The sequence below is a fragment of the Rhyacophila brunnea genome, unplaced genomic scaffold (assembly GCF_057557595.1).
Source record: "Rhyacophila brunnea isolate RB1 unplaced genomic scaffold, BYU_Rbru_1.0 scaffold_1, whole genome shotgun sequence".
Taxonomy (NCBI): Eukaryota; Metazoa; Arthropoda; class Insecta; order Trichoptera; family Rhyacophilidae; genus Rhyacophila; species Rhyacophila brunnea.
The window spans coordinates 46053257-46078992 of NW_028232751.1; the positions used below are offsets into that span (position 1 = coordinate 46053257).

Here is a 25736-nt window from a genome sequence, read left to right on the forward strand (position 1 = left end):
TTTGTTCGCCGTGTTCAATTAATGGACTACGTTGTATTTTCGTTAATTCGTATCGCTGAGAAGCCAAAAAACGATGAATCATGGGGCAGGCGGGCACAATGCGTCGTCAAATCCAGTGTGCGCTGGCGTATTTGATTGCGATGTATTTTCGATGATTTACACGCCACTTGTGAAATTTTGTGCGAGAGCCCCACTCGCTCCGTTAAGTGGGTTTTACGCCTTGGAACAAATTTCTGGTGTGTGTGTATCTCACTTATTTTGTGGACTCGCCACGCCGGCCCCCCATCATTCCGGGCCCCCAGGCTAGAGCCCTGTCAGCCGCCCTTTGTGGGGGCCATGCATATAACAATAGGTATACTAATCTACTATGAGTTATGTTGTTATTATGAATGACATATCAGGAAATATAATTTAACGAAGTTGAACAATTATAACAAGAGGCATTTAAGGTTTACAAAGGGCTCATATCTACTGAATAGGTAGTTTTATTATTGTTATTTTCCATAATTATTATACGAGCATAATATTATGATATTATAAAGTACATGAAATTCGTTATCTGCACAATGTGAGTTCCCTCTATATTTTAAAATCATAGCTAATATTATTATATCGCATTTTTCGAAATTTACTGATTTTTAAGAAATCTACTAATTTTTTTTTGTCAAAATAAACTGAAATTTTAAATTTTGACTTGGCAACACTGCATTTGACGTTTAGTTATGATTTCTGATTGTATCAAATAAATATTATTATATTATTTTGTAACTATTAAAATGATACAGATGACGCGTCACCCCAAGTGAAACGATATGAATAGCGTATAGAATTTTATTAATTTCTTCAATAATTATTATTGTCTTATCATTCACCAGTGGCGAGGGGTGGAGATAGGCTGTTAGGATCCGACATAAATAGTGCACACTAAACTTCGTCAGTAAAACGTATTTGTTTTCATTGAACTAAGACTACAATATTATAGTGTTTGTTAGCTTTTAAAATACAATCAAAACCCGCCTAATCGATGCCATAGTAGATAATAGTAAAAAAATATTCATTTATTTATAAAATACCAAAATTATATCATTGAAACATACATACTTTTATATAAGTACTAGCGAGTACCCGGGATGCGTTGCAATGCCACTCAAAGAAAGAAAGCGTTTGTGTTTTAATTCTGTTTCTTGAAGTGCTTTTGGATACACAACATTTTTTGTTTTTTCGTCTGGTTCATACACGAATAAATCAGAAGGTTTTCCAATGCGTAAGCAGGCCACATACAGCTGTCCATGTGAGAAGCATGGATTTTCCAAATTTGGTATAGGAACGCATACGAATAGAAGAAGAAGTTGATTGTACTAATTCAGAAACCTCCGCAGGCGTGCGCACAACAACTCACAAAAGTTTCATTGCAATCGGATGAATGGTATAGGAATGCACACGAATAAAAGATATAATAGAAGAAGAAGATGGTTGTATCTACTAATTCAGGAAACTTCGCGGGTGAGCGCACAACAACTGACGAAAGTTTCATCGCAATCGGATGAATGGTATAGGAACCATACGAATAAAAAAGATTGAATAAGAAGAAGAATAAGAAGTTTTTCTAATTCAGAAACCTTCGCAGGTGTGCACACAACAACTCACCAAAGTTTCATCGCAATCGGATGAATGGTATAGGAACGCATACGGGACAAACAAACAAACATTTATTTTTATATATAGAATACAATGTGTTTTATCGAGTATGGTTTGGTTTACGCAATGCTTAATGAATTTTAAAAAACTAACCAACACCATCTGTAATATTATGTACCTATTCTTAATTCAAAGAAAACATCAAATATTACTGAAAATGTGTGCACTATTTTTGTCGGATCACCCATTGAATACCTAAACTATTATGGTTTGGATTAGGTAGGGTTTAATTGAATTTTAAAAATTAACCAGCACTATTTGCAAATTGTCTTCTTAGTTCAAATAAAACAAATTAATGTGACTGACAAAGTTCAGCGTGCACTATTTAAAAATGTCGATTCCTAATAGCCTACCTCCACCCCTAGCTACTGTCATTCACATTTCACACACATAAGTAAATATGATTTTATCTATTTTTACGGAAATCAGCGTTTTATAAAAGTATACAAAACCTCCTAGATATTCTGAAACAGAAAATTCTCAATTTAGAGAATATTCTCCTGAAAACTACATACTTATTGGGGACCTACTCAATTATTATTTTGAGTAATACCTATGTCCTAAAACCAGGGTTTTTTTTCCCATTTAACGCGGTGGAACGGCGTTCCGGCACCTTTTTTCACGGTTTTATTTCAAAATCAATTAAATGAAAAAATATTTGCGCTTAAGTAATTACAATAATAATTCGTTAAAATGATAAAATAAGGTACAGGTGGAAGCCATTTTGAATGTTGGCGTGTTAGTGTTAGTGAAGTAACCGTATAGTTTAAATAGCAAACCTGCGTGTGTAACTAGCTTCATACGTATGTCTTTGCGTATTATGATTTTGACAGTTTGACGTTTATCGCATGGCGGCATCTGCGTATATTGTTATTTACGTTTGTTTAGTCAGTTTGTGTTACGATTACGTGTTGTGCAACTATTTTATATATTATTTAGTGCAACCCCAAGTTTAAATATGAAAAAAATTTCCTGTTACTTCTCAACCACCGGCAGCGGCGCCGATTCCGCAAATAAAAAGCTCAAAACAGTAACAGAAACGATGACAGAAGATATTATGGAAATATCGGTACATGTAGATGTTCCTGAATCATCTCGAGCTGATCTCAGGGATCAAGGTCGAACTCAAAACGATTGGCCAGACTGCTGGTCATTAGATAAAAAAAACGATTTTTGCTCAAAAAACGAATGGTTGAACGTACACAAAATGAAACTTGGCTGCACAATTTGCAGAAACGTTGGAACTCTTGGAACTGAAACGACAATGGGAATGAAAATATCCAAAAAATGGGCCAATAATGAAATCACGTATTCTGGGAAAGAGAGGAAGCTACAATTGGGGTCACTTCGAAAAAAAAAATTCGATCACAGAGGATCTATTGCACACAAAACAGCGTTAAAAATCATTTCTGAAGCCAAAAAAAAGCAGATTGAAAATACTTTTTTAAAATCGTTATCTCGCAAAAAAGTAATAACAGCAAACATTTTTCAAACTGCATATAAAGTAGCTAAGGAAAATCAATCATTCAATATGTTTGAAAGTGAAATTAATCTCCAAGAACTAAATGGGATCGAAATGGGTCATATTCTCCATTCCACTAACGCATGTTAAACATTGTAAATCATATATGTGATGAAATGAGAAAAAATGTTTTCAAAGAAATTGTTCAATCGAAAAATATAATTTCTTTGATAATTGATGAGTCTACCACCATAAGCCAAAAAACCACCCTCATTGTGTATGTTCGATGCTGTGTCGAAAGTGTTGGAATGAATTCACCAATTAATTTGTTTTTGGATTTGATTGAACTTAAAGACGTAACGGCAAAAGGAATATTTGAATCATTACTCCAATCTCTTGATTTATATGGGATGACAGAAGAATATTTAAAAAATATTTAGTTTCGGTTGCATGCGACGGCGCTGCTGTTATTTCGCTGCTGGGATTTCGTCCGGCACCCAGTACCTAAGTAGCTTATCAATCACACTACTGAAACATTTATACTTAGCAGATAACTTACTTAATATTTTGTTTGTAATTTCATACTATCTTAAAATACGCATTTATGCATAATAATATACATGTTTAAGCTTTATTATAATATTAAGTCGATAAAACGCTGAAATATAATGTTATTTTCATTCTAACATCTAACATTATTTTTAATATTTGTTGTAAATATAAATAAGTACCCATGTATAGACAATAAATTAATTGATTATGCACATCTTTAAGTTTTAACGAAGGAAGAATTATTTTCTTTTAATAAACATCATAAGGCATAATAATTATTCTCAATCTATATTAAAAATGTGTCAAGCGCGAAATGTATAAGGTACAACTACTGAGAAGATAGAAACATATTAAACTGACTTGCTTATTTACTCCAACAAGTCGTAACGTACGTCTATTCCTTTGCGCATTTAATTCAACTGTGCGGCGTCCAATCCTCCCGGAGGCCAATTGGGTCGGCGTCGAATTGGGTCAGCGTCCAATTGGGTCGGCGTCCGATTGTACCGGCGGCCAATTACCGGAGGCCAATCGCCGGAGGCCAGTTCGCGGTGCCAAATCGTCCTAGACCCAAATATTGGCCTGAACACATTGATAATCGGTTGACATTTGGAGAGATGGAAATTAGAAACATTTCGATCAGGCTACAACTAGATGAACGAGAAATGATTCGTGGATTTCGCGAATACATTCTCAAAAAGACATATTCTGAAAAACTCTTGCGTTTGGTATATGCTCTGAATTCTATTCCCATTTCTTCAAGTGAATGTGAACGGGGGTTTTCGCAAATGAATCTTATTATTACCCCAACAAGAGCTTCGTTAAACACTAAAACAGTTTCGGCAATCTTGTTCATCAAACTTGTGGGACCACCCTTGACACTTTTCGATCCTTCAAAATATGTTGATAGGTGGTTACTTAAAGGAAGACATTCGGCCTTAGACTCTAACACTAAGAAAAGGAATCGAGATGATGTATCAGACGAGAATTGGAAAAAACTTTGGAAATCACTCTGAACTTTTATTCAAGTTCATAAATAAATACATTACATATGTATTTACAATTATATTTTAAATTTAGTCTTATTTAGTCTTATTTGTACAATATATTTCAAATATAATGTATGTATTTTATTGTTTCTGTAGCTTCGTTTTGACTAAAATAAAAAATTATCGTAAAAATCAACCTTTTTTTGTTCGCTTCGTGGCATAGCTCCTTTAAATTTCATTTAAGTGACATTTGAATATAATTTTATTTAGTAAAAAGCTTGACATGAAGTGAGTTCCGGCACCTTTTTTTTTTTAAAAAAAGCCCTGCCTAAAACTGTTTTGTAACAGTTGCCAACCCTAGGCACGATGGTTGTATAAAATAAATCTTTTTTTATTCATAAAAAATCCCATTTATAATCCGGAAGAATATTAAATGTTTGAATATTACGTTAATTAATTATTAATACATACAATCTGTCTGTTCGGGTAAAAGTTTGAGTTTTCAATAATATTGCATGTTGAATAATAATATCTATATTACCTGTGTATAAGTTTGGATGTTTGAAAGGGGTGGATTGGACCAATTATTAAACCTTGTCAGTTTATAATTATTATTATCAGCGATCATTTATTTACCTCTCTGCTACTGACAGCTCACCATTAAATTTCATTTTATAAGAATTATTAATAATGGTGATTTTGTAGCTGTCCGTCCTCGGTAGAACATAATATTATTATAGAACAGTTACGAAATGAAAATATCTATCATTTTCAGTTTTGTAAATGCACAATCTCTCCAGATGTTTATGATAGTAGTTAGCCTAAACTGAGTTCATAATCTTAGCTTGCAGTTACATATTTAACACTGCTTCACGCAAAAATAAGTACATAATATGTGCCATGCAGTGTTCCCAACTGTCATTCACAAAAATATGCCAGATTGGGTAAGAAAATAAGCTAGATGGCATAGACTATAGATACATATAGATGGCAATAAAAATTATAGATTTTCTCAAAATTCAAAACACGTTTTAAAAACTAACATTTCAAAGAACAAAGATCGGAAAAGATTTTCGTATTTAGTCAATTAAGTCGAAAATACATAATAAAATTCATAATATTAAAACTTAATATAAATATACAAGCAAGTAAGCCATTTAGATATCATTTTTTGTTTATAAAATATAAGGAACGTCCAAAAGACCAACATTTTGACATTATTCAAATTTGGTAAGTACTTATTATGAGAAGTATAAAAGATGTTTGCGATGTCAAAAAAGATAACCCTAGTACCCGCGTACGTTCTTGATCGATCGAGCATGTCGACTTGGAAGCATGCTCGTCGTTGCGTCTACAGTCTGCACAGTCGAGCAACTCGACACAAGACGCTGTGAGGCCACCGTCGCACCGCCACAACTTCGACCACGAGTGAGAGCGAGGCCACACGAGCCTTGCCGGTGCGTCCTCACTCAAACTGCATCGAGCAAGAATTACGGACCTTCAATCTTTTTCGTATCGTGCGATTTGCTCTATGTCGAACAAAAAACCATCGAGCCAGATGGTACACACGTTGAGACATGTTGGAATGAGCGTAAAACCATCAAGAACGTGCGTGTACTTACTAATAGATTTAATGCCATACGCTAGATGCAAATTTTGCAAACTAGATGCCTATTAAAAAACGCTAAATCTGGCAAAAAAACGCCAACTTGACAACGCTGGTGCCATGACGTGATAACTGCTCATTTACCATTATTTTGCACTTATGGACTTTGACTTGTATTCATTTAATCTCCAGCACATCAATATGCTTTTTAAAAATAAATTATGTATTATCGGTCAACATAATGTTACTTTCTTAAATCATGTGTACTTTAAGCCTTGAATGAAATATAATTTACAATTCATTAGAAAAAGCAAGGACTTAACGTACCTAATGTTGAAGTAATTAAAATAGGATCTCCTGCACTGCATGTAAACTTGTAAACCAAGCTAATAGGTTGGGCCAATGTATTGACATGCAATAACTTGAATTAAACATTTACTTTAAAGGAAAGTTTAATGGAATTCGAAACACCTCAGATAACAATATAGTATGGGAATTATTCGCAAGAAACATACTTGGGTCAGTAGCTTAATTGAAGTAGTTTAAATAATCAGAACTTACATTTTAAAAATTCAGCATTTGCGAGTTTCATTACAATCCATTATCGTTATAAAACTTGAAATAAAATGGTTTATTTTAGTATACATAACAAGATATTGTTGTGGTTTTAATACATATTTACTTACTTCGTCAGAGTCTCCAAGGAAGAAGTGTAGATGGTTCCACCAACGTCAATATGCACAGGGGCGGTGTATCGTTCCAGGGGTGCGACGAGTGGAATACCATAATTTCCATTTGGTTTACGTTGGCCCAGTCCTGGAGACGTGGGGCTTGAAGAACTCGATGTGGTTGGTGAATCGCTGAATGAGAAAAGGGATTAAAATAGTACTATAAATACCTAATATTTAAGAGTTTGGAAGATGGTTCACAGTTGAACTAGATGCTGAGTATGTATGTCACAGTGAAACAAACTATTTTTTATGTTTGGTTAATATTTTGCCTATATACTTCATCTATTACTTGCCTTACTAAAATAAATAACTTTAATTTTGTCACGGAATAACTCTTGTTAGTGATGACAGAGATGAAGATGACATTTTAAACTGAAGGTGGGTAACCTGCTGTCTTTCAGGCCATTAAATTCGGTCTATCGAATGAATACAGAACAAATATTTTATTTATATTTTTAACATGATTATTAAATTGATAATATCGACTGATTCTAAAGGATTTAAGTTTTGTACTGTTCCATTTAAGTCGTTTTTTGCGACCCGGGTATCGCCTTTTGGCATCTTCATGCACTATGCGCACTCCCCAATGGTAAATCCACACTGACAACAAAAATCCATTAAAATACCTATACTTATTTATGTTTTTAGTTTATTATAAATTAAAAACATAAAATAAAAAAAAATCATTTTTTTCATTAAGTACCTATATACGAATTTTTTTTACGTCATAATAAAAAAAATCGCAGAAACGTACCTACTTAGGTAATAAATCTAATTTGAATATTTATTGGTCCTAAACCCCAATTATTTTTCTTTTTTTTTGTTCAAAATAGTGTACATTTTGAAATAGGTAAGTACATCTAATTGAAGTTTTATTATTGTAGCCTTCCAATATGAAAAGGTTCCCCATCATTAATCCTCGATTTAACTTATTTTGAGATCATGATCATACTAATCGATCAATTACTGAAGATATTTCTTAGCATAAAAACTTAAATATGTAAGTAGGTTTTTTGAAAACTTGGTTTTTCCAGATAGCATTTGATCTGAACTGGTAGTCGGGAGAGCAACTTTGGTAGATTATGGGACCAGGCGGAGATAATCCTCATTTACTTACTTCAGTTTGGGTCGTGACGAGTGATGTATGGGTGCGGAAATGTTTCCTCTGGTGTCGAAAACTGTGGCCTCCATTTCGGCTTTCAGTTCATATTTGCGCCTACAACAGAAAAAAATACATTAGATTATGCCCACATGCCCCACGTAGGTCAAAATGGAGCTGTTATGGTATTTTCAGAGCATAAGCCTGGACATTCCTTATACGTTGTAGATAATCTATTTAAATAATTTTGTAGCCTTATTATCCTAATTTTAAACATTTGATGACTGCACAAAGTATTTTTATTATAAATAGTATTCTTTTTAAATCTATCGATCAAATGTTTTAGAATATAGTCATATTTCAGTACATCCATGTGCAGTGTTGTTAAGATTTTGTTAGTAATATTATGCTCAAAATGTCATTTCTTATGTCTGACGACATCTATGATATAAATATATAAACTTATTGATTGAAACTAAACTTGTCTATGAAAAGAAATAAATCACTTCCGTTTAAGTCTTTGACAGAATAACACGTTTTATTCTTTCCTTACCAAACCTTGATATTATATTTCATCATAATATAGGTATTCTACAGATTTTTTAGGTTTATTAATTTTTAAACGCATTTATAAAACCATTAGTTAAATTTATGTTGACATTATTATAGTGAAATATTTACAATAAAATAATTACAAGACAAAAAGAACTTTTTATATAGAACGTTTTTATATTTTCTGTTGAACCATATAAACTTGACTAGCTTAAACGATCAAAAAAATTTGTACTTGACATGTCATATTGATTTCCATAGTAACGCACGTATATATTAATAATTTAGTTGCTAGGACCCCAGACCCAAGCAACCAATAATGGTGTCGAAAAAACTTTTCATACAAAACAGAATTGACTGAAAATGAATTCAATTCTTCTTAAAGATGGTTAAAAGTATTTAAAAAAATGCATTGGGATGTTATGATATTATATTCTAAAAGTTACAAATGTCTAGCTAGTCGGAAAGTTAGTTAAAAATCGATTGCAAGATTCGTACCGGACAAATAAGAATACGAGCTAAGAAAAACGTTGTAAAATTATATTTATAATCTCTGTGATCCCAAATTTGACAAGAATTAGGCATTTTATATTTAAAAAATGGGCACGCTTAACACATTTGAAGATAATTCTAAGGATACTCATTATAAGCTATGTCTTTGACCATTCAAATGTGATAAAACATCCTACGAATAATGATTGTTTTAATAATTATTGACCTCTAAATATAAGGTAGTGTTTTTTTGAAATACGCCATTTCTATTGGCATTTCCCAGTGGTTAAGCTACAACATACGGCCGTAGCCATAAATTGACAAACGATAAATGAAGTAGGGAGTAATATCATGTTAACGCGCGTGTTTGAACATGTACAGAATTGGAGAAAAAAATCGTTTTTTTTTTTTTTTTTTTTTTTTTTTTTTTCCCCCGGTTAGGTTGGGCTGACAGGGCTCTAGACTGGGGGCCCGGCATGGCAGATCGACCAGCCAAATGAGATAAACACATCACAAAATGGCATTAATAGTAAAAAAAAAATTGCGCTGTTTCACTTCAAGCATTTTAAGGGGAACATGCTCAGCGTAGGTCAAAATGGAGCTTTTATTCTATTTTCAAAGCATGATCCTGGACATTCCTTAAACGTTGTAGATAATCTATTTAAATAATTTTGAAGCCTTATATTATCCTTTATATTTATTTTAAACATTTGATGACTGCATAAAATATTTTTATTACATAAAATAGTATTCTTTAAAACCTCTCGCTCTAATGTTTTAGAATATAGTCATATTTCAGTACATAAATGTGCAGTGGTGTTAAGATTTTTTACATTTATTAATTTTTAAACGCATTTATAAAACCATCAGTATAATTTATGTCGACATTATTATAGTGAAATATTTACGATAAAAAATTATATTGATAATCTCTGTGATCCCAAATTTCACAAGAATTAGGCATTTTATTATTCAAAAAATTGGCAAGATTTACACATTTAAAGATACTTTTAAAGATACTGATTATAAGCTATGTACTTGACCATTCAAATGTAATAAACATTCTACGATCACAGAAAAAAAAACAAAGCATCTATTAATTTTAAAATAAAACGATCGTTTCATTTAATAATTGTGATACATTGTGCATTACGGGTCATAAAAATATATTTCGTGAAAATATCCAATGTACAAAATAAATGTCATTTATAATATGAAAGTGGGTACATACCACCGTTATGGTATGGATATTATATTTATAATTAACTATTTCTTTTATTCAACGAATAATTCACAAGACTTAAGAATGTATCATTCTAATTATTGAACATACACAATCAAAGTAGATACCTATTACTTCAATTACTAACCGACGTCGTGGATTTCTCCAATATTTTTTATGATGTAACTTACTTGAACTTGCTAATAATTTATAATTAACTATTTGGGGCGATGGGGCGTAAGCCCGGGAGATACAGGGTTCGATTCCCTGTCGAGGTGGCTTACTTTTTTCAAAAAAGGTTTTTTCTATTGGTTATAATAAATATTTTCTCAGAAAGTGTTTTTCAAAATTATGTATGTTTGATATTATATTTTCATTGCTTTAAGTATGGTTTTATAATAATGAAAATAATCACAAAAACGAGTAAAATCCAAATTTCACACATGTCAAATTGAAACTAACATAATTCGAGTCCAATAACATAGGTATAATATGTTAGTTTTTTAAATGTATTATTAAAAAAATATAATTAAGTAGCCATTGACTAATAGAACTTACTTCTGAAATAATTACAAGATAAAAATAACTTTTTATATACCACGTTTTTAAATTTTCTGTTGAATCATATAAACTTGACAATTCTATGTATTAATAAAAACTTTTTATTGTACTTGATAGAGATACTGAATCAATATAGAATACTAAAATGTCAATTTTGACATTTCATATCGATTTCCATAGTAACGCACGTGTACATTAATAATTTAGTTGCTAGGACCCCCTTAACTTAACTTTCCATACAAAACAGAATTAACTGAAAATGAATTCAATTCTGCTTAAAAATGGCTAAAATTATTAAAAGAATGCATTGTCGTCGTGTTCTGATATACTCTAAAACTTTAAAATGTCTAGTTAGTCGGGAAGTTAGTTAAAAATCTTTAATCGTCCAATACAAATCTTGGACAAACAAGAAAAAAATTGTACTGGAAAAATAAGAATAGGAGCTAATAAAAACGTGGTAAAATAGGTGTCACTGCATGCATATATGCTACATGATGCACTTAGTGACTAAGGATTAAAACATTATTAGATAATATTATAATGAAATAAATAATTAGCAATATGAAACATGTTTTTTTTTAAATATATATTTGGATATCGTATGTAAAAAATATATACTTACCAAAAATGAATGTCAATTTAATTAGTGTTATTTTTGGCATTGGGTTTATTTTTTTTTAAGTAAGGAATGTATGTAGATGTAGGTATATATTCCTATTCTTGAACAAACACAAATTTAGATTCGTATCAGTGAGTCGCGACCTGTATATTTTGACAAATGAGTTCTTGGTATCTATTTAAGTTTCTGAGGTTTTTCAAAATTATGTATGGTAAATCAAAATGATAACTGCACACCTTGCATACCTAGCGGAAGTTAGTCGGTGTTGCTCAGCTGAGAAAAATAATAAGATATAAAAAATAATTCTCGGACAAAACTTCAAGATAATGAAGGTGATTGATGAAGTTTGATGAGCGTGGTTTATTCGCTGAGGCTTCAATTCGGTGACACTTTGGGGCCCGTCTTTAAACAAAAACAAAAATATACGAACTGGCTGGCATGGCCAAGTTAATAACAAAGCATTTCCCGAGGCTATCAAAGATTCTACAACGTTTCAAATGAACCAGGCTATCGTAATCAGCGTTGCCAACTTAGCGTTTTTCTTGCCAGATCCAGTATTTTTAATTGCTTGTAAAATACGCGTCTGGCGTACAGCGTTAAATCTAGCGTTTTTCGATAAAGTAAACCTAATTTCCTTGAAAATTATGATGCTGACTTCATGTACCTACGTTACATATTTTATCAATAAAAATGTTATATTGTACTATATTTAAGTGATGACCACTTTCCGATCAATTTTTGGATGTATGACATTAATAATTCGTCTTCAATATATTTTGTTCTCGAAAAATAATGACTTATTTTTTAAAGTACTACTTAGGTACAAGTTTCTAGAATTTTTTAAACTTATAAAATAATCAAGTGTTTTTTCTGTAAACAGCTTATTTTCTCACCGTATTTGGCATTTTTTTAAGTTTGCAACACTGGTCGTAATTATTTCACACTATACCTACATAAAAGGTAAATTTGTTGAGCCATCTTCTTTTTGGCATTGTGGCGTCTAAAATTTTAGCTAAATGAATGGTTTCCAAAAATCGAAGTCGAAATATGGTCAAAGATCTTCACGATGCGCAGAAAATTTTCTAAATGCAACAAAATTGCTTTTGTCGTAGGTACCTATAATATGTTATTTTGTCCTTCGTGCTTCTCTCTCCCATTGGTACATTCAGTTCAAAATCTCTTTTAAGTCTGACAAAGCACACTTGAGTGCGTGGCGACCTCAGTCTAGGGTAATTACTCTTGAGACATTCCCATCCATGCTTCACTCCAAACGATGTGTGAAAAATAAAATGACATGCCGCATATATTTTTGCAAGTCCTCTCATAATTTTTTTAAATCTCATAATAAACAGATAAATACACATTATTATTATTATTATTATTATTATTATGAAAGCGATAGAAAATTAACTAATATCTGTATTGTAATAAAATAAGGGCCATGCGTTAATTTCTGCATTATTAATGGTTTCTTTCTGTCCAATGTTTATTTGTTCTTTCCTAATATACAATGGCGATTGGAGATAACCATAGAGGTATTAAATTAAAAGAGGGGCAAGGAATCGGCTTTCTCATACAGCTGAATGAAGCAGGCCAACAATAGCAGATAACTTACGAAAAATAGCGTCGCGATGAAAAAAATTCATGGCATCACAGAGAATTTACTTTGGTCATTATAACGTACCCATATAATATAATGTTAACGTTCAAATTTTGCCACAAATTGATTACCAGCCCGCCCCACCATACTTTTTCGCAATACTAGCCGGCTTCACCATACTTTCATATAACCTGCCGCCCCTAGGAGATAACCAAATTGACTGACATCGGTCAGTTTTTTACAGGCCATGATGGATTCGCTGCCAAGCACTACGAGCTTGGACTTGTTCATGTGGCAGACAACTACAGGATACAAACCACATCCTCTGGGTATGTCCGAGAATTTGCTCAGAGAGGAAATAGATGCTCTCAACTAGCTGTTGGGCCCATCGCGCCTGGTTGCCACAAAGGCCAATTATATTGCATTTAAAAAATTTGCGGCGTCTAATAATTGCGGACGTGAAGATCTCTTCACATAGTTTTGTTTGTCCGTATTGTTTTAGCTTTGTTTTTTGTATCTTATAGGTATATCATTAAATTCATTTATTTCTATTAAGTCTCCGTGCCTTTCTCTCCCATGGCACTTTTTTTATTAAATTACCTCTTTCATCACGGGAGATGGCATTTTGCAGAAAGAGCTCGCTATCCGAATGGGAATGGCTGGAGCAACATTCAACTCGACCCGAAATGTCTGGGACTCACGATTGTGCTCGGTTAAAACCAAATGCCACCTATTCGACGCTTGAAAACGCACCAAGCAGCCTCTACTCACGCTGAGAGTGAAGAGGCGACGTTGGACCTGGCTCGGCCACGTGCTGCGGATGCCAGTAGAGAACCTCAACCTGGCTTGCCTGTTCTTCAAGCCGACCGGATTCCGGCGTCCTGGAAGGCCGCTAAATACTATATATAGAGTGTGTACGGCGGAGCTATGGGATGCTGGTTTGAACTGAAGCGAAGCAAGAAGACTGGCGAGCGACAGGGATTCTTGGAGGCCCCGCGTGGTGTCCATATGCTCCAACTAAGGGGATATGGCCGAAGTAGAAGAAAGAAGACTTCTTTCATTAAACTCAGTCAAAGCTCACTTGGGAGACTTGGGTATCTGCTCCTGAATATTGTATGTAATTGTGTATCCTGTGCATACAGTACTTTTACACAATATGTTAGATTCTATCAACATCAAAAATATGCCTAGAAATTAGCATTAAAACATCATATTATGATCACTGTTTTTACGAACACAGAGATAATATTATGTATTCTAAAGATTAGTGTATTTTCGAAAATTGGTCCTTACTTAGATGTCGTATCTTACATATTATTACTTATATTGTTTTTACACGATTTTTAATGTACAAATGTTGGTTATCAAGCAATTCTAGTGTAAATATTCTAGATTTTTATGAAACATTTTGAATTGTTCATGGTAGGTACTGATATTTATAGATTTAATGGTGTATGGAAGATAATATGTACATTGCCTGTTCAGAAATGCTAGATCTGGCAAGAAAAAAGCGAAGTTTATAACGCTGCCGGGGAACCGCAGTTTGACAGCCTCCCACTTCAGCCCGGGGCGCTGCGCCCCCACCCGCCGACCCCCACCTGCGAGACTGACAGGGGGGTACCATTAAAAAGAGAGAGCCGCGGGCGAATTCCGCCGGCTTAAATATCATTCTGTGCGCACACAACACGACGCAGGGGGACCCGCGGGCCTCGGGCCCTGGCACCGACAGCCCGCGCACACACGCACACAACTCGCGAATACATACACGCCCAGTGACGGGCGCGAGCCCCAGTTTGATTTACCTGGACATAAGAATAAATTCTAGAAAGAGATTAAAAACGAACGATCAATTATTGAATAACGAGTAAAATTATAATAAAACACTCTTCTAATGATAAAAAACAATTCCAACAGGTAATTTTGTTGCTCCACGTACAAAAAAAAAATCGATACTTATGTACCGGCGTTATAAATTATACTTCTTTGTCGTAACAAAACAAAAAAACGTAAGTAGAAAATACGATAAAAGATATTATTTAATACCAATAAAGTTTTGATTGAAAAGCATAATCAAATTAGAATGATATGTATTTATAGGTACACAGTTATTGTTATTATTGTTAAAAAAAAAATATTGACACGCCGCTGGTTTATTTCTAATATAATATTCATCCGATAATTGAAATATATAAGTAGTTAGTTACCTACACACCAAAATGATAATATAAGTTTTAATCATTCTATATATTATGTAATAGTATTTCTAATCTATTTCCCATGATGGGATCTTTGAAAATTGAAAACATCAGCTGACGTTTACGACGTTTAGTAAGAAAATTTTATTGGCCGACTAGACTCCAGTGTTACCATATCGGGAAAATCACTGGCTCTAAAAATCACTTATTCGCTAATTTCAAAGACATTAAATTATATTATTAAATGTGTTTTTATAATTATTATTGAATTTATGTTGTATAGTTTTCATATTTTTGTCATCGTTTAACAATTACAAAATAATTTACCTAAACAATGGGAAAGAGAAATTTTAAATATGGTATTATTTTCAATAGAAAAACGGATCGAATCTATTTATGACGAGGTGAACCATACGCGGCCGACGTCATTTCCACTTCCGTAACTGTTTCTCAATACGGTTTTTCAATTTCACTACGTCCCAAAAGAAGCATAACTTCAAAAGACTCAAAAAAAATCAGAAAACAGGTAGCAATGGGTAAACATATAAGTGCACTCATCCGGACAGTGGAAGATGTAAGTTTTAACAATTTTTCTAGGATTTTTTCTAATAAGTATGTTTCTGTATTTTCAAATTGGGCAAAAATTATGTTAAAACAAAACACTGTATTATTTGGCTGATCACCTATGATCCAAAGACCAAAAATGTGGGTTTACGCATGCAGTCCATTTTATTTCATATTACTACAAATAAATTCTTTCACATTAATAAGCGCTTCTGGAAACTTTCTCTGTCGATCTCGGCTCACATAACATTTTTTTTAAATTGGAGATAACGTACCTACATAAATCATAAAGCTATCCATACACACGATGATTACTTATATCCCTTAAAATACCAATTGGATCCCCATTATTTTATTGAGACCCTCTCCTCAATAAGTTGGCAGTCCACCACTGACCGTGCTTAATAATAAATTACAATAATACAACCGACATAAGCTCCTCAGGGACGCATTTAGTAAATATTAATGCCCATTCAACAAAGGCTTGTTTGCACGCCAGACAATTTCCACAGTTTCCAATAACGTGAAAAATAGATTTTAATAATAAACCCACTGCATAATAAATTACCATGACTCAATCAGTAAATTAATTAATATAAAAGCACTAAACAGTCACGTACAAAGTGTCGCCATAAAGTATAGATTGAAAATTCCATCACAGTTTTTATTAAAAAAAAAAACTTTGACGTGATGCATCTTGATGTTTATTTATACTTTTATCAAATTTCAAAGTAATAATAATTGTTGGCATAAAAACAAAAACAAAAAATAGATGGCGTAATTTCATCTGGTAATTTAATTTTTAAAGGATCATCTTAAACAACCCACCCCCTTCCTTATAGACATCGCGAGTGGAGAACTACAAGGTTCTAAGTGTTTGTCCTTGGAGAAACAAAAGTAACAATGAAGCAGCTTAGAATACTACTTCATTGTTGGGTTTGTTTTTTCAAGGACGAACACTTAGAACCTTGTAGTATTTGGCTCACGACATATTATGGATATGTATATAAAACTTTCGTGTACACATATGGGCTTTAAACAGTTAAAAATTAAATTTATCCACGTTTTCATAAATGTGGTCATTGCAAATCCCCGCCTATCCAGAATTTTATATCAACATTTTTTACGAGGAATGGTTGTTAATCACAAATTCAGAATTGAGCAGTTTCTTAACCGGTGGTCCGCGAAGATTTTTGAGTGGGCTGCAAAAATTTTCTGCAGTTCAAAAATAGTTAGTATCCATTTTTAAAAGCTTATATTTAATTTTAATTTCGATAAACAATCTAATTTTATGTTGTATTTTATGAATTTTTAAATTATATTTTTTGTTACTGTCTGCTTTAATATAATTATGTATTAAAATATTGTAATATCAGCACACTGTGTTGCAAAATTAATTGTTTTGAATTAAAAATCAATTATATAAATTGCTTTATTCCAATATTGATGGTCCGCAAAACATTTATTTTTATTTTTTTGTGGTCCGCGGATGTAGAAAGGTTAAGAAACATTGGTATAGACGACATAACTTATTAAATATCTAGTAATCACTGGCCTAATAAGCCCCCCCCCCCTCACCTATCACAATGACATATTATTTACTATGTGATCGAACATTGTTTAAATTTTAAATGCACATATTACCTTCATCTTGATTAACTTATTCTCAGATCGTAATCTCACCTCTCAATTCAACTAGCGTCCCGGCACAAATATATAGCGACATAGATTATTTTTAGTTTATTACTTCATTATTAGTAATGCATCTGTTTATAATGTTGTGGGTCCCAGGTTCGAATCCTGGGTCTGGTAAATACACAAAATATAGTTTTTCAATGTATGTTTGGAGTCACAGTATGTACCTAATAGATTGAGCAAGTGGTTAACATACATTTATCGTAAAAAAAAATCTGTTAATACAAACCTCCACTCTGCGGAGGCCCATATAATAGGTATTAGGATCGGACATGGTAAAAAAATATATCATCTGATCATTGATGTTTCACTCAATTTTGTTAACGTCTTGAATATACAATTTGTAATGTGCACTGTGCCCTTATTGTTATATAGGCATTCACTTTTAAGTAGGTAGGTACTTACCTACATACCAAATGCATTTTTACAATAAACATCTGCGGAATAGAACAATATCTCTACTTACGCATCAATATTAATGCATCGTTTATGCAGACCAGCGCTCGAAATGGAAAATTTCACGAACCGGAGCGCTCGATAATTTTATGAAAATATTAACGTTGTTATCTAATTGTATATGTATTTTATAAAAAATAAGTCTGTTAGATTTTTTATTATATGGCATATCTAGCTCATACGGTCAAATTAATATTTCCACGAGACGGAGCGACAATTTTGGAGATTTTATGAACCGGAACGGCGCTCCGGTGCGTTCCGGTCCATTTCGAGACCTGATGCAGACACAGAAATGTATGATCAACGGCTCATTTCTGCTATATTTCAACTCCATACCTCTGACAACAACAACGCCCATACATTTTTGCAAGACTTGACTGGCCTATACAAAGCAGTAGCGAAGGGTGGAGGTAGGCTGTTAAGATCCACCATAAATAGTGCACATTAAATTTTATCAGATATACGTATTTGTTTTTATTGAACTAATACTACAATTATTTATAGTCGGTGTTGGTTAGTTTTAAAAAATTATATAAATCCTGCCAAAATCAAACCATAATAGTTTTGGTATACTTTGGGCGATACGACAAAATTGTGCACACTTTTTCATTCATACTTATTTGTTTTCGTTGGATTAAGAATACATATTTATTACACATATTGTTGGTTCGTTTATGCCCTATAAACTATAATAGATAAAAAATAGAATATTATTCTAAGTATCAATAAAATATCCAAAGATATATGATTTAATTGCATAATTTTAAATACATATTTTATAGAGACGAGTATTTTTTGGCTATTATGGCTTGGTTTTCGCAGAGTTTAATTGAATTTGAAAAAGTAACCAACACCATAATATGTAAATTGTAGTCTTATTTCAAAGAAAACAAATAAGTATGACTGACAACATATTGTAATGTGCACTATTTATGGCGTATCTTAACAGCCTACCTCCACCATTCGCCACTGATACATATATTAAATAACTGGCGTATAAGTAAAAAACAATATTCTTTGGTGGATTATTATTTTCTTGGTTCGAGGCGGCCCTGCGCCGGCGCCCACGGCATTCGTCTACGTCGGTACACCCGAGAAGCAACCCTGGAGGCGAATCCGTCCCCGCCTCAGGCCGCGGTCCGCTTTTTCACAGCCCTTCGTTCTAATCTCATACCATGGGGATTGACAATACTTGACTAGGTATAAGCACGTCCTCTCCGAATGGTTTTTCGTTGGAATATTTTCGAAATTCAAACCTCTGCGCGGGAATTTAAAAACTTCTATTCAATACGTTTTATGGATAATTTTCATTGAAAATAACTATACCTATGTGTCTGAAAACATAGAAAAGATTTTTTATTTTTGTTTAAACCTAAAAATAAACTTATAATTTAGAAGAAAAAAACTACTTAAGTTAAGTAATTTTTACAGTGGTTTTCAAACTCAATGTTACTACGCCTCCCTTATAAAAAAATTAAATCTTGGCACCTCCCCCCTTTATTTTATTAAATAATACAGACAACTTTCTAAATAGTCAACAATGTAGGTACTAATACAAAAATGAAACAAATATATAAAAATAAGCAAGCTTTTACTACTTATATTATATTCATTTTTAAATTAATTTGTTTTTCATGCTATGAATGTAATTATTAACATTTTGCTAATAAACAATTATTATTAGCAAAATGAATTTCAATAGTAGTCAATCCAAATTCACCATCGTTCATTGACAAATGGATTCTATCATAAATCAGTAAATAGATTTTTGTTTACTTCATGTATCTGGCGCAGAAATGGCTACATTAATTGTGTTAAACTTCTCGCGCCTCCCTTTGCAGCACTTCGCGCCTCCCAGTTTGGAAATCGCTGACTTAAGTATATACAACGCAATTTTGTAGGAAAACTATTTTTATTATTACATCCTATTTTATGAATGTGTTTATCATTAAAATGTAGTTTGATAAGTTCATTAGTACATTGTGACAGCATCAAAGCTCGATTTGATGACTTTAAAAAATCAAGTCAATAGATACCTACATATTTTTTTTTATAAAAATCATTAATTTTTAAATTTACTTAAATAAAAGTTAAACTTATAGAATACGTTCAAAACCATAAAAAAATCAAAATTTGTTTTACCAAAATGCACATATTAAGTAGGTAAAAGAATAACAATATTTAGCTTTTTAATTAAATATATATACTTATATTTTTTAATGTTCTTAGATGCGTATTGATTATTTAAAATGAAGGTTATCAGTCAAATGTAGGTTCTGTTAAAAATGTGACTCTGAATTCTACCCGCATACAAATTAAGAATACATTGGTACCTGCATAACAGTTATTTGTAAACCTTTGCCGCCACAAAAATCCACATGCACAAACATTATTATTAGTGTCCAGACTCCAGAGTAGGGATTCCAATCCCGGGATCCCGGGCTATTTTCGATACCTATGAATCCTGGAATTGGTAAACATAATCCCGAAGATTCCGGGATTAATTTTTTTATCATTTTTATGGAAAATCAACTAAAAACGAAAATATAACAGAAAAAATACTTTTAATAACAAATAACTAAATTAGAAATAAACGGAGTTTGAATGAAGTTTGATTTATACCCATATGTAAGTTGCCGATTCATTTTATGTTTTCACATAAATTAATAAAAATGAGAAAGATTGGAAAAAAACAATGCTTCGCACTTTTAACAAAGTATTTCCACCATGATCTCATACGTTTTACGGCAGTTTCATATTTGGCTGACTAATTAGATGTATGAAGCGGAAAGGCCATACACCACGATTTGCTTTACTATTTTAAATCTCGCTAACCCATTCATTAAGTCTTTACTATAAGAAACACCAATCTCATATTAAATTCACATTATTATTTTCATTACAATATTATTGACTCCATCAAACTTATGTATTTTCAAGATTGAACGTACACAATATTAACGATAAAAATGTCTTAAATAGTATAAATTATACTAGATTTATTTTTGACCGATTTTATCAATGTTATTTGTAAATATAAAAAAAATATATTTACTATGGAAAAATGCCAATCCTGGGATCAGTCCCGGTATCCCGGGATTGTCAAATTGTAATCCCGAAATCCCAGGATCAGAATTTTGGCTCGGGATTGGATTCCCTACTCCAGAGTGCTTTTTAGTGGTATTTGAAAAACCATTTATTTCTGTTTTAATTCATATAATTTTCATTAATTATCCTTCAAAGAATAAGTTGTAACATCACCATGCAATAATTATTCTGACTGACACTTTTTGGACGCCAAAGGTGATATTCTTAATAATCTAAATATTCTAAATAAATAAATATACTTAACTCATTTTCGCATTCTTGCATAAAATTACATTAAATTAAGTATAGATTGATATGTGCATTTTCGCAGTACTATAACAGTAGCAAATATCATATATATCTTTAATCAATACTGTTATAGACAAGGTTTAAGAAAGTTGGATTTTTTTTTTTGAAAAACCTAGAAATTATATTAGAAACAAGTTGGACCTAGTGGGACTCGAAGTCACGTCTTTCACTTTCAGATTAATCCTATCGATCCGTCTTTGATCATGAGTTAAATAATTGTTAAATATATATATCAATAGATGCATGCGAATTAGTTCTTATGATTAAATATGATTACATTTTATGATCAAATAATGTGATAATGTCCGAAAATATCAAAACTATCGTCGTGTAACAAGTGTTATTTTTGTTCAGTTAACATGATGAATTATGTGTTTTCTAAATTGTACAAGAATTACCACAAAGTCAATGACTGGTACCTATATATTTATAAAATATCTCATTTTTAAAACGACTGCAATTACTTTTTTAAATTGGCTCCACCGCCCCCTTCTTTACATTCTACTCCCCCCCCCCCCCTCAATCGCCCTCTGGATTGCTCCAGCAGAGTAGGCGGTGCGGTATCACCACTTTGGGAAACACTGATCTAATGTCTAGATTTAAAACAATTGTTTAATTGCGAAAATTTAGCGTATTACCCAAGTATTGCATTAGCTATTTTAACATTTTTGTCTGTCGAATTATGGAATTATCGATAATACATTTCATATAATTTTAGAGCTTATGTACAGATGTCGACTATTATTTTTGGTCACCTATAAATTAACTCCCTCCAATAGAGACTCTTCGCCACTGGCATACCTATCATAGCAGATCAAAGGCAGCTTTTTGACTAAAAGTGTTAGTGTACAGTGAAATTCTGAACCATTTGACATAAAGTCAAAAGCAGTATAAAATGTATTTCAGTATAAAAATCGAGATATTATTCTTTTTCGTTTTTTTTACGAAAACATTAGTTATTCTAAACAAGATGACAGTTTAACGAGATTCCTAAACAAAAACACAGCATCGATTGAAAATATATTGGTTTTTGCTTATACCATAAATCAAAATGTGACTTTGGCAAAAAGCGTCTTTTTGTTTATGGGGGGGGGGGTCAGTATTTACTATCCCACTGAAAGAAAATCGAGCGAATGGATGGCAACTAAACCAGTACAAAAACGTGTTGGCCATTGTACACTGCAACTTGGTGAATTAAAACATGAAAGACACATAATATCAGCAAGTACAGCATTCATAAAACCTATAACGTTTACCGTAACACAGTAGTTATCGAAATGTTAAACCTATCACAATGTTAAGCTACATAATTATGGTTACGTGGAGGTATGCTGCGGACAGCGGTTGTCAAACTTTGCAGTTAGCCAACGGAAGAACACTTCCAGGCGATTTGAGAGCCTTCGAATTTCCTAGTTTATGACGTGAATAAATTATAATCAGTAGCGTGACCCCCAAATTTTCGCCAGTGGGGTCAAACTTAAATATTAGTGAGACAATGATTAAACATATAATGTCTTTCTCAGTTTTCATTTGAGGTTTCAATTTTAAATTTAAACAACGCAGTAACGAATTTAACCCGATACATTTTGGACACTATGTCAAATTTTTACATTAATTCAAATTTAATAAATGAGTGAACTCCGTCATACATAATGTATTATTTATTCAAGTAAGTAATAAAATAGTTTTTTTCGGTTACTGGAGACACTGAATGTAATTACATATTATATAGATATATACGTACTTTAATAATCTCAAGATGAAACTACAAACATGTTATTGTTATTGTGGTATATTGTGGTAGAATGCAAATACTACAACTTTCAAGTTACCTATTATAGTTAGAACTGAATAAGCTTGCCCAATCATGGAGCGCTAACCTTCAAGTTTTGGTTAGTGATACAAATCGTATGTAATTAAAACACAAATTATGAGTACGTTAGGTAGTATTTAAAGTAAAATTGTATAAATATTTTTTAGAGAAATGAATTACATACTATCATTCTTTGTCTCGTTCTTCGCACAGATAAAAGAGAGAAAGAAGTATAACATATCGTGGGGCTACTACCAAAATTTGGTTAGTCGATAATTTAGGTATTTAGAATTAACAACGGATTGTGTGTCTATATTATATAAATATGTTACTTACGCTAGAAAAAAAAATCAATTTCAGGGGGCATATCAAACTTTCAAATTTTCGAGACTTACCAACTTTTGGCAGTAACCCACGATATGTATTTGTAAATATTATATTATATGAATTCATAAAATAATAATCGATATCTAATTAACGTAACATTCTTCATTGAAAATACATAACTTGATTGACTTAACGACGTAAATAAGTAGTTATCAAGAAATATTTGCTTGAATAGTAAATGGGTACTTGGGATATATAGAGTTAATTCCTAGTATATTCGCAATATGTATTGATAACAATTAATACTTAATAGGAATTTTAGACCCTTTTCTTGCGTGCGACACTGAGACATTCAAAAACAGATCCCGTCAATCCTTTTCAAACTAAAACGCGTTAAGTGAAAAGTTGCATTTGAAATTTGATGCACCAACAAAGTAGATATACCTAAATAACATGACTAAAACATTTCCTACCTTGTTCCTTTGAGTTGCCAACTATTTCAGGACCACTATGTACAAGTTGCCATCACTTGATAATGCTGTAGCGTCAATAGTGTCGTCAAAGAGTATTGGTTTGTCAATATAGGCCATTTTGGAGCAAAGAAAAAGATTTGAAAAATAACCATCATCTGCGGTGATAAGGATTTTATGTATTAAGTATGAAAACGAAACTGGAAAAAAGGTTGATTTTTTAAATTTATTTCACGTTTGTAGCAAATTAATATTAAAATGTACTTTGACCTTTATTTATCACACATAGATATAACGGCGCATCATGTGAGTTATTTTATTAAAATCTTTTTTAATATAATTAGACAACATTATGTTACTTGAAGCTTAGTTTTAAATCCCCTAAAACGGTTTTTCAAAAATTTTGAGTTAGATATGTATTTAGATGAACATTTTGGTTACATATATGGTAGCCAAAGATTGAACTTTAAAAAATGTCAAAAACCGTCAATACGTATGGGAGTATAAAAATTAGGGTAAATTTCAAAACCCGCCAAAATGGTTGGGTGTGCTTTTCAAATACTCCTAAAATGTATAAGCCAAAATACTCTTTAGAATGTACGAGTTAAATAATAAATAAACAAATTTCACAGATTTAATAGATATCAGTTTTAATCATTTTTATCAAAACTAGGTACTTAAAATCATTTTTCTCAGAACTACTTAAAACAGCAGCTAAAGCTTTGAAACTAAGCGCTTCAATTAACAAATAAGTATAATCAAGAATAGTGGTTAAGAAAGTCACCAAAGCAAAACGTCATTAGCAGATTGTCATTATCATTTTATTAACAAACAATGTATTCAACGCAACGCAATGGTTTGTATCCACAGCAATAGAATTGGTAGAGCGAGTTCCAGCAGTTCCGTCCGCGTTCGGTTTTTTTTCCACGAGTGTTTAATCAATCCACTGCAAAGAGCCAATGGATTATGCAAATAGTTAACAATCATTTCTCGTGAAAAAAATGTGTTAATTATTTATTATATCGAATGAATTTACTATTTTAATCGTGGTTACTAAAGCGGTCTGAAAAAGATATTGATAGAATTGTTTTACAAAATACTCGTATTAACCCAAATGTTTTTTTTTTAAAAAAACCTTCTGTGGGGATAAAGCCTAAATGAATGATATTGAAGCAAAAAATGATCACTGATATTAATCATTGGATAAGTTATTTTGCATTGCATGTTTATTTGCAGAGAACTTAACACCACTTAACTGCCAATTTGCAGGGCATGTGAAGAGAATCCGTCGCGACGTGTCGATAAGCAATAATTATTAATAATATGTATTTTACACAGAACAGATAATAAATAGAATTCCGATATGCTATTCACCAATACAGTAAATTTTGACGCAGGGTTTTGAATGTGTGACTGTCCTACGACAATTAACCATGCATTATAAACGTCCAATAGTGTGTGTAATACACCACTATTAAATGAGAGTCAATGCATAAACCGAGAGCAGTTGTGAGTATTCGACGTATGACGTATTCTTGACACGTGATTAAATTTATCCCGTATTCTTCATTACTCGAGATCGGTTGCTTGCTCCTCCTTACCTGTTAGGTATTTCAGTTCCCATTATTTCTAAGCTCCCT

The 25736-nt window shown here is 32.3% G+C and overlaps 1 protein-coding gene across 3 annotated transcripts in view; it reads right to left on the minus strand.

Annotated features, from left to right (window-relative positions):
* Window positions 1–25736, minus strand: part of twz (BTB/POZ domain-containing protein twz) — a 114128-nt gene that overhangs the window by 23156 nt on the left and 65236 nt on the right. For 2 of the 3 annotated variants that reach the window (XM_085945198.1, XM_085945213.1), the window contains 2 exons: window positions 8153–8251; window positions 6991–7164 (listed from right to left, as the gene is read on the minus strand). In XM_085945198.1, coding sequence (XP_085801324.1) covers window positions 6991–7164; window positions 8153–8251 — 273 coding nt within the window. Of the gene's footprint in view, window positions 1–6990; window positions 7165–8152; window positions 8252–15384; window positions 15487–25736 lie in introns of those variants that run through there. The other variant, XM_085945205.1, reaches the window with a different exon arrangement.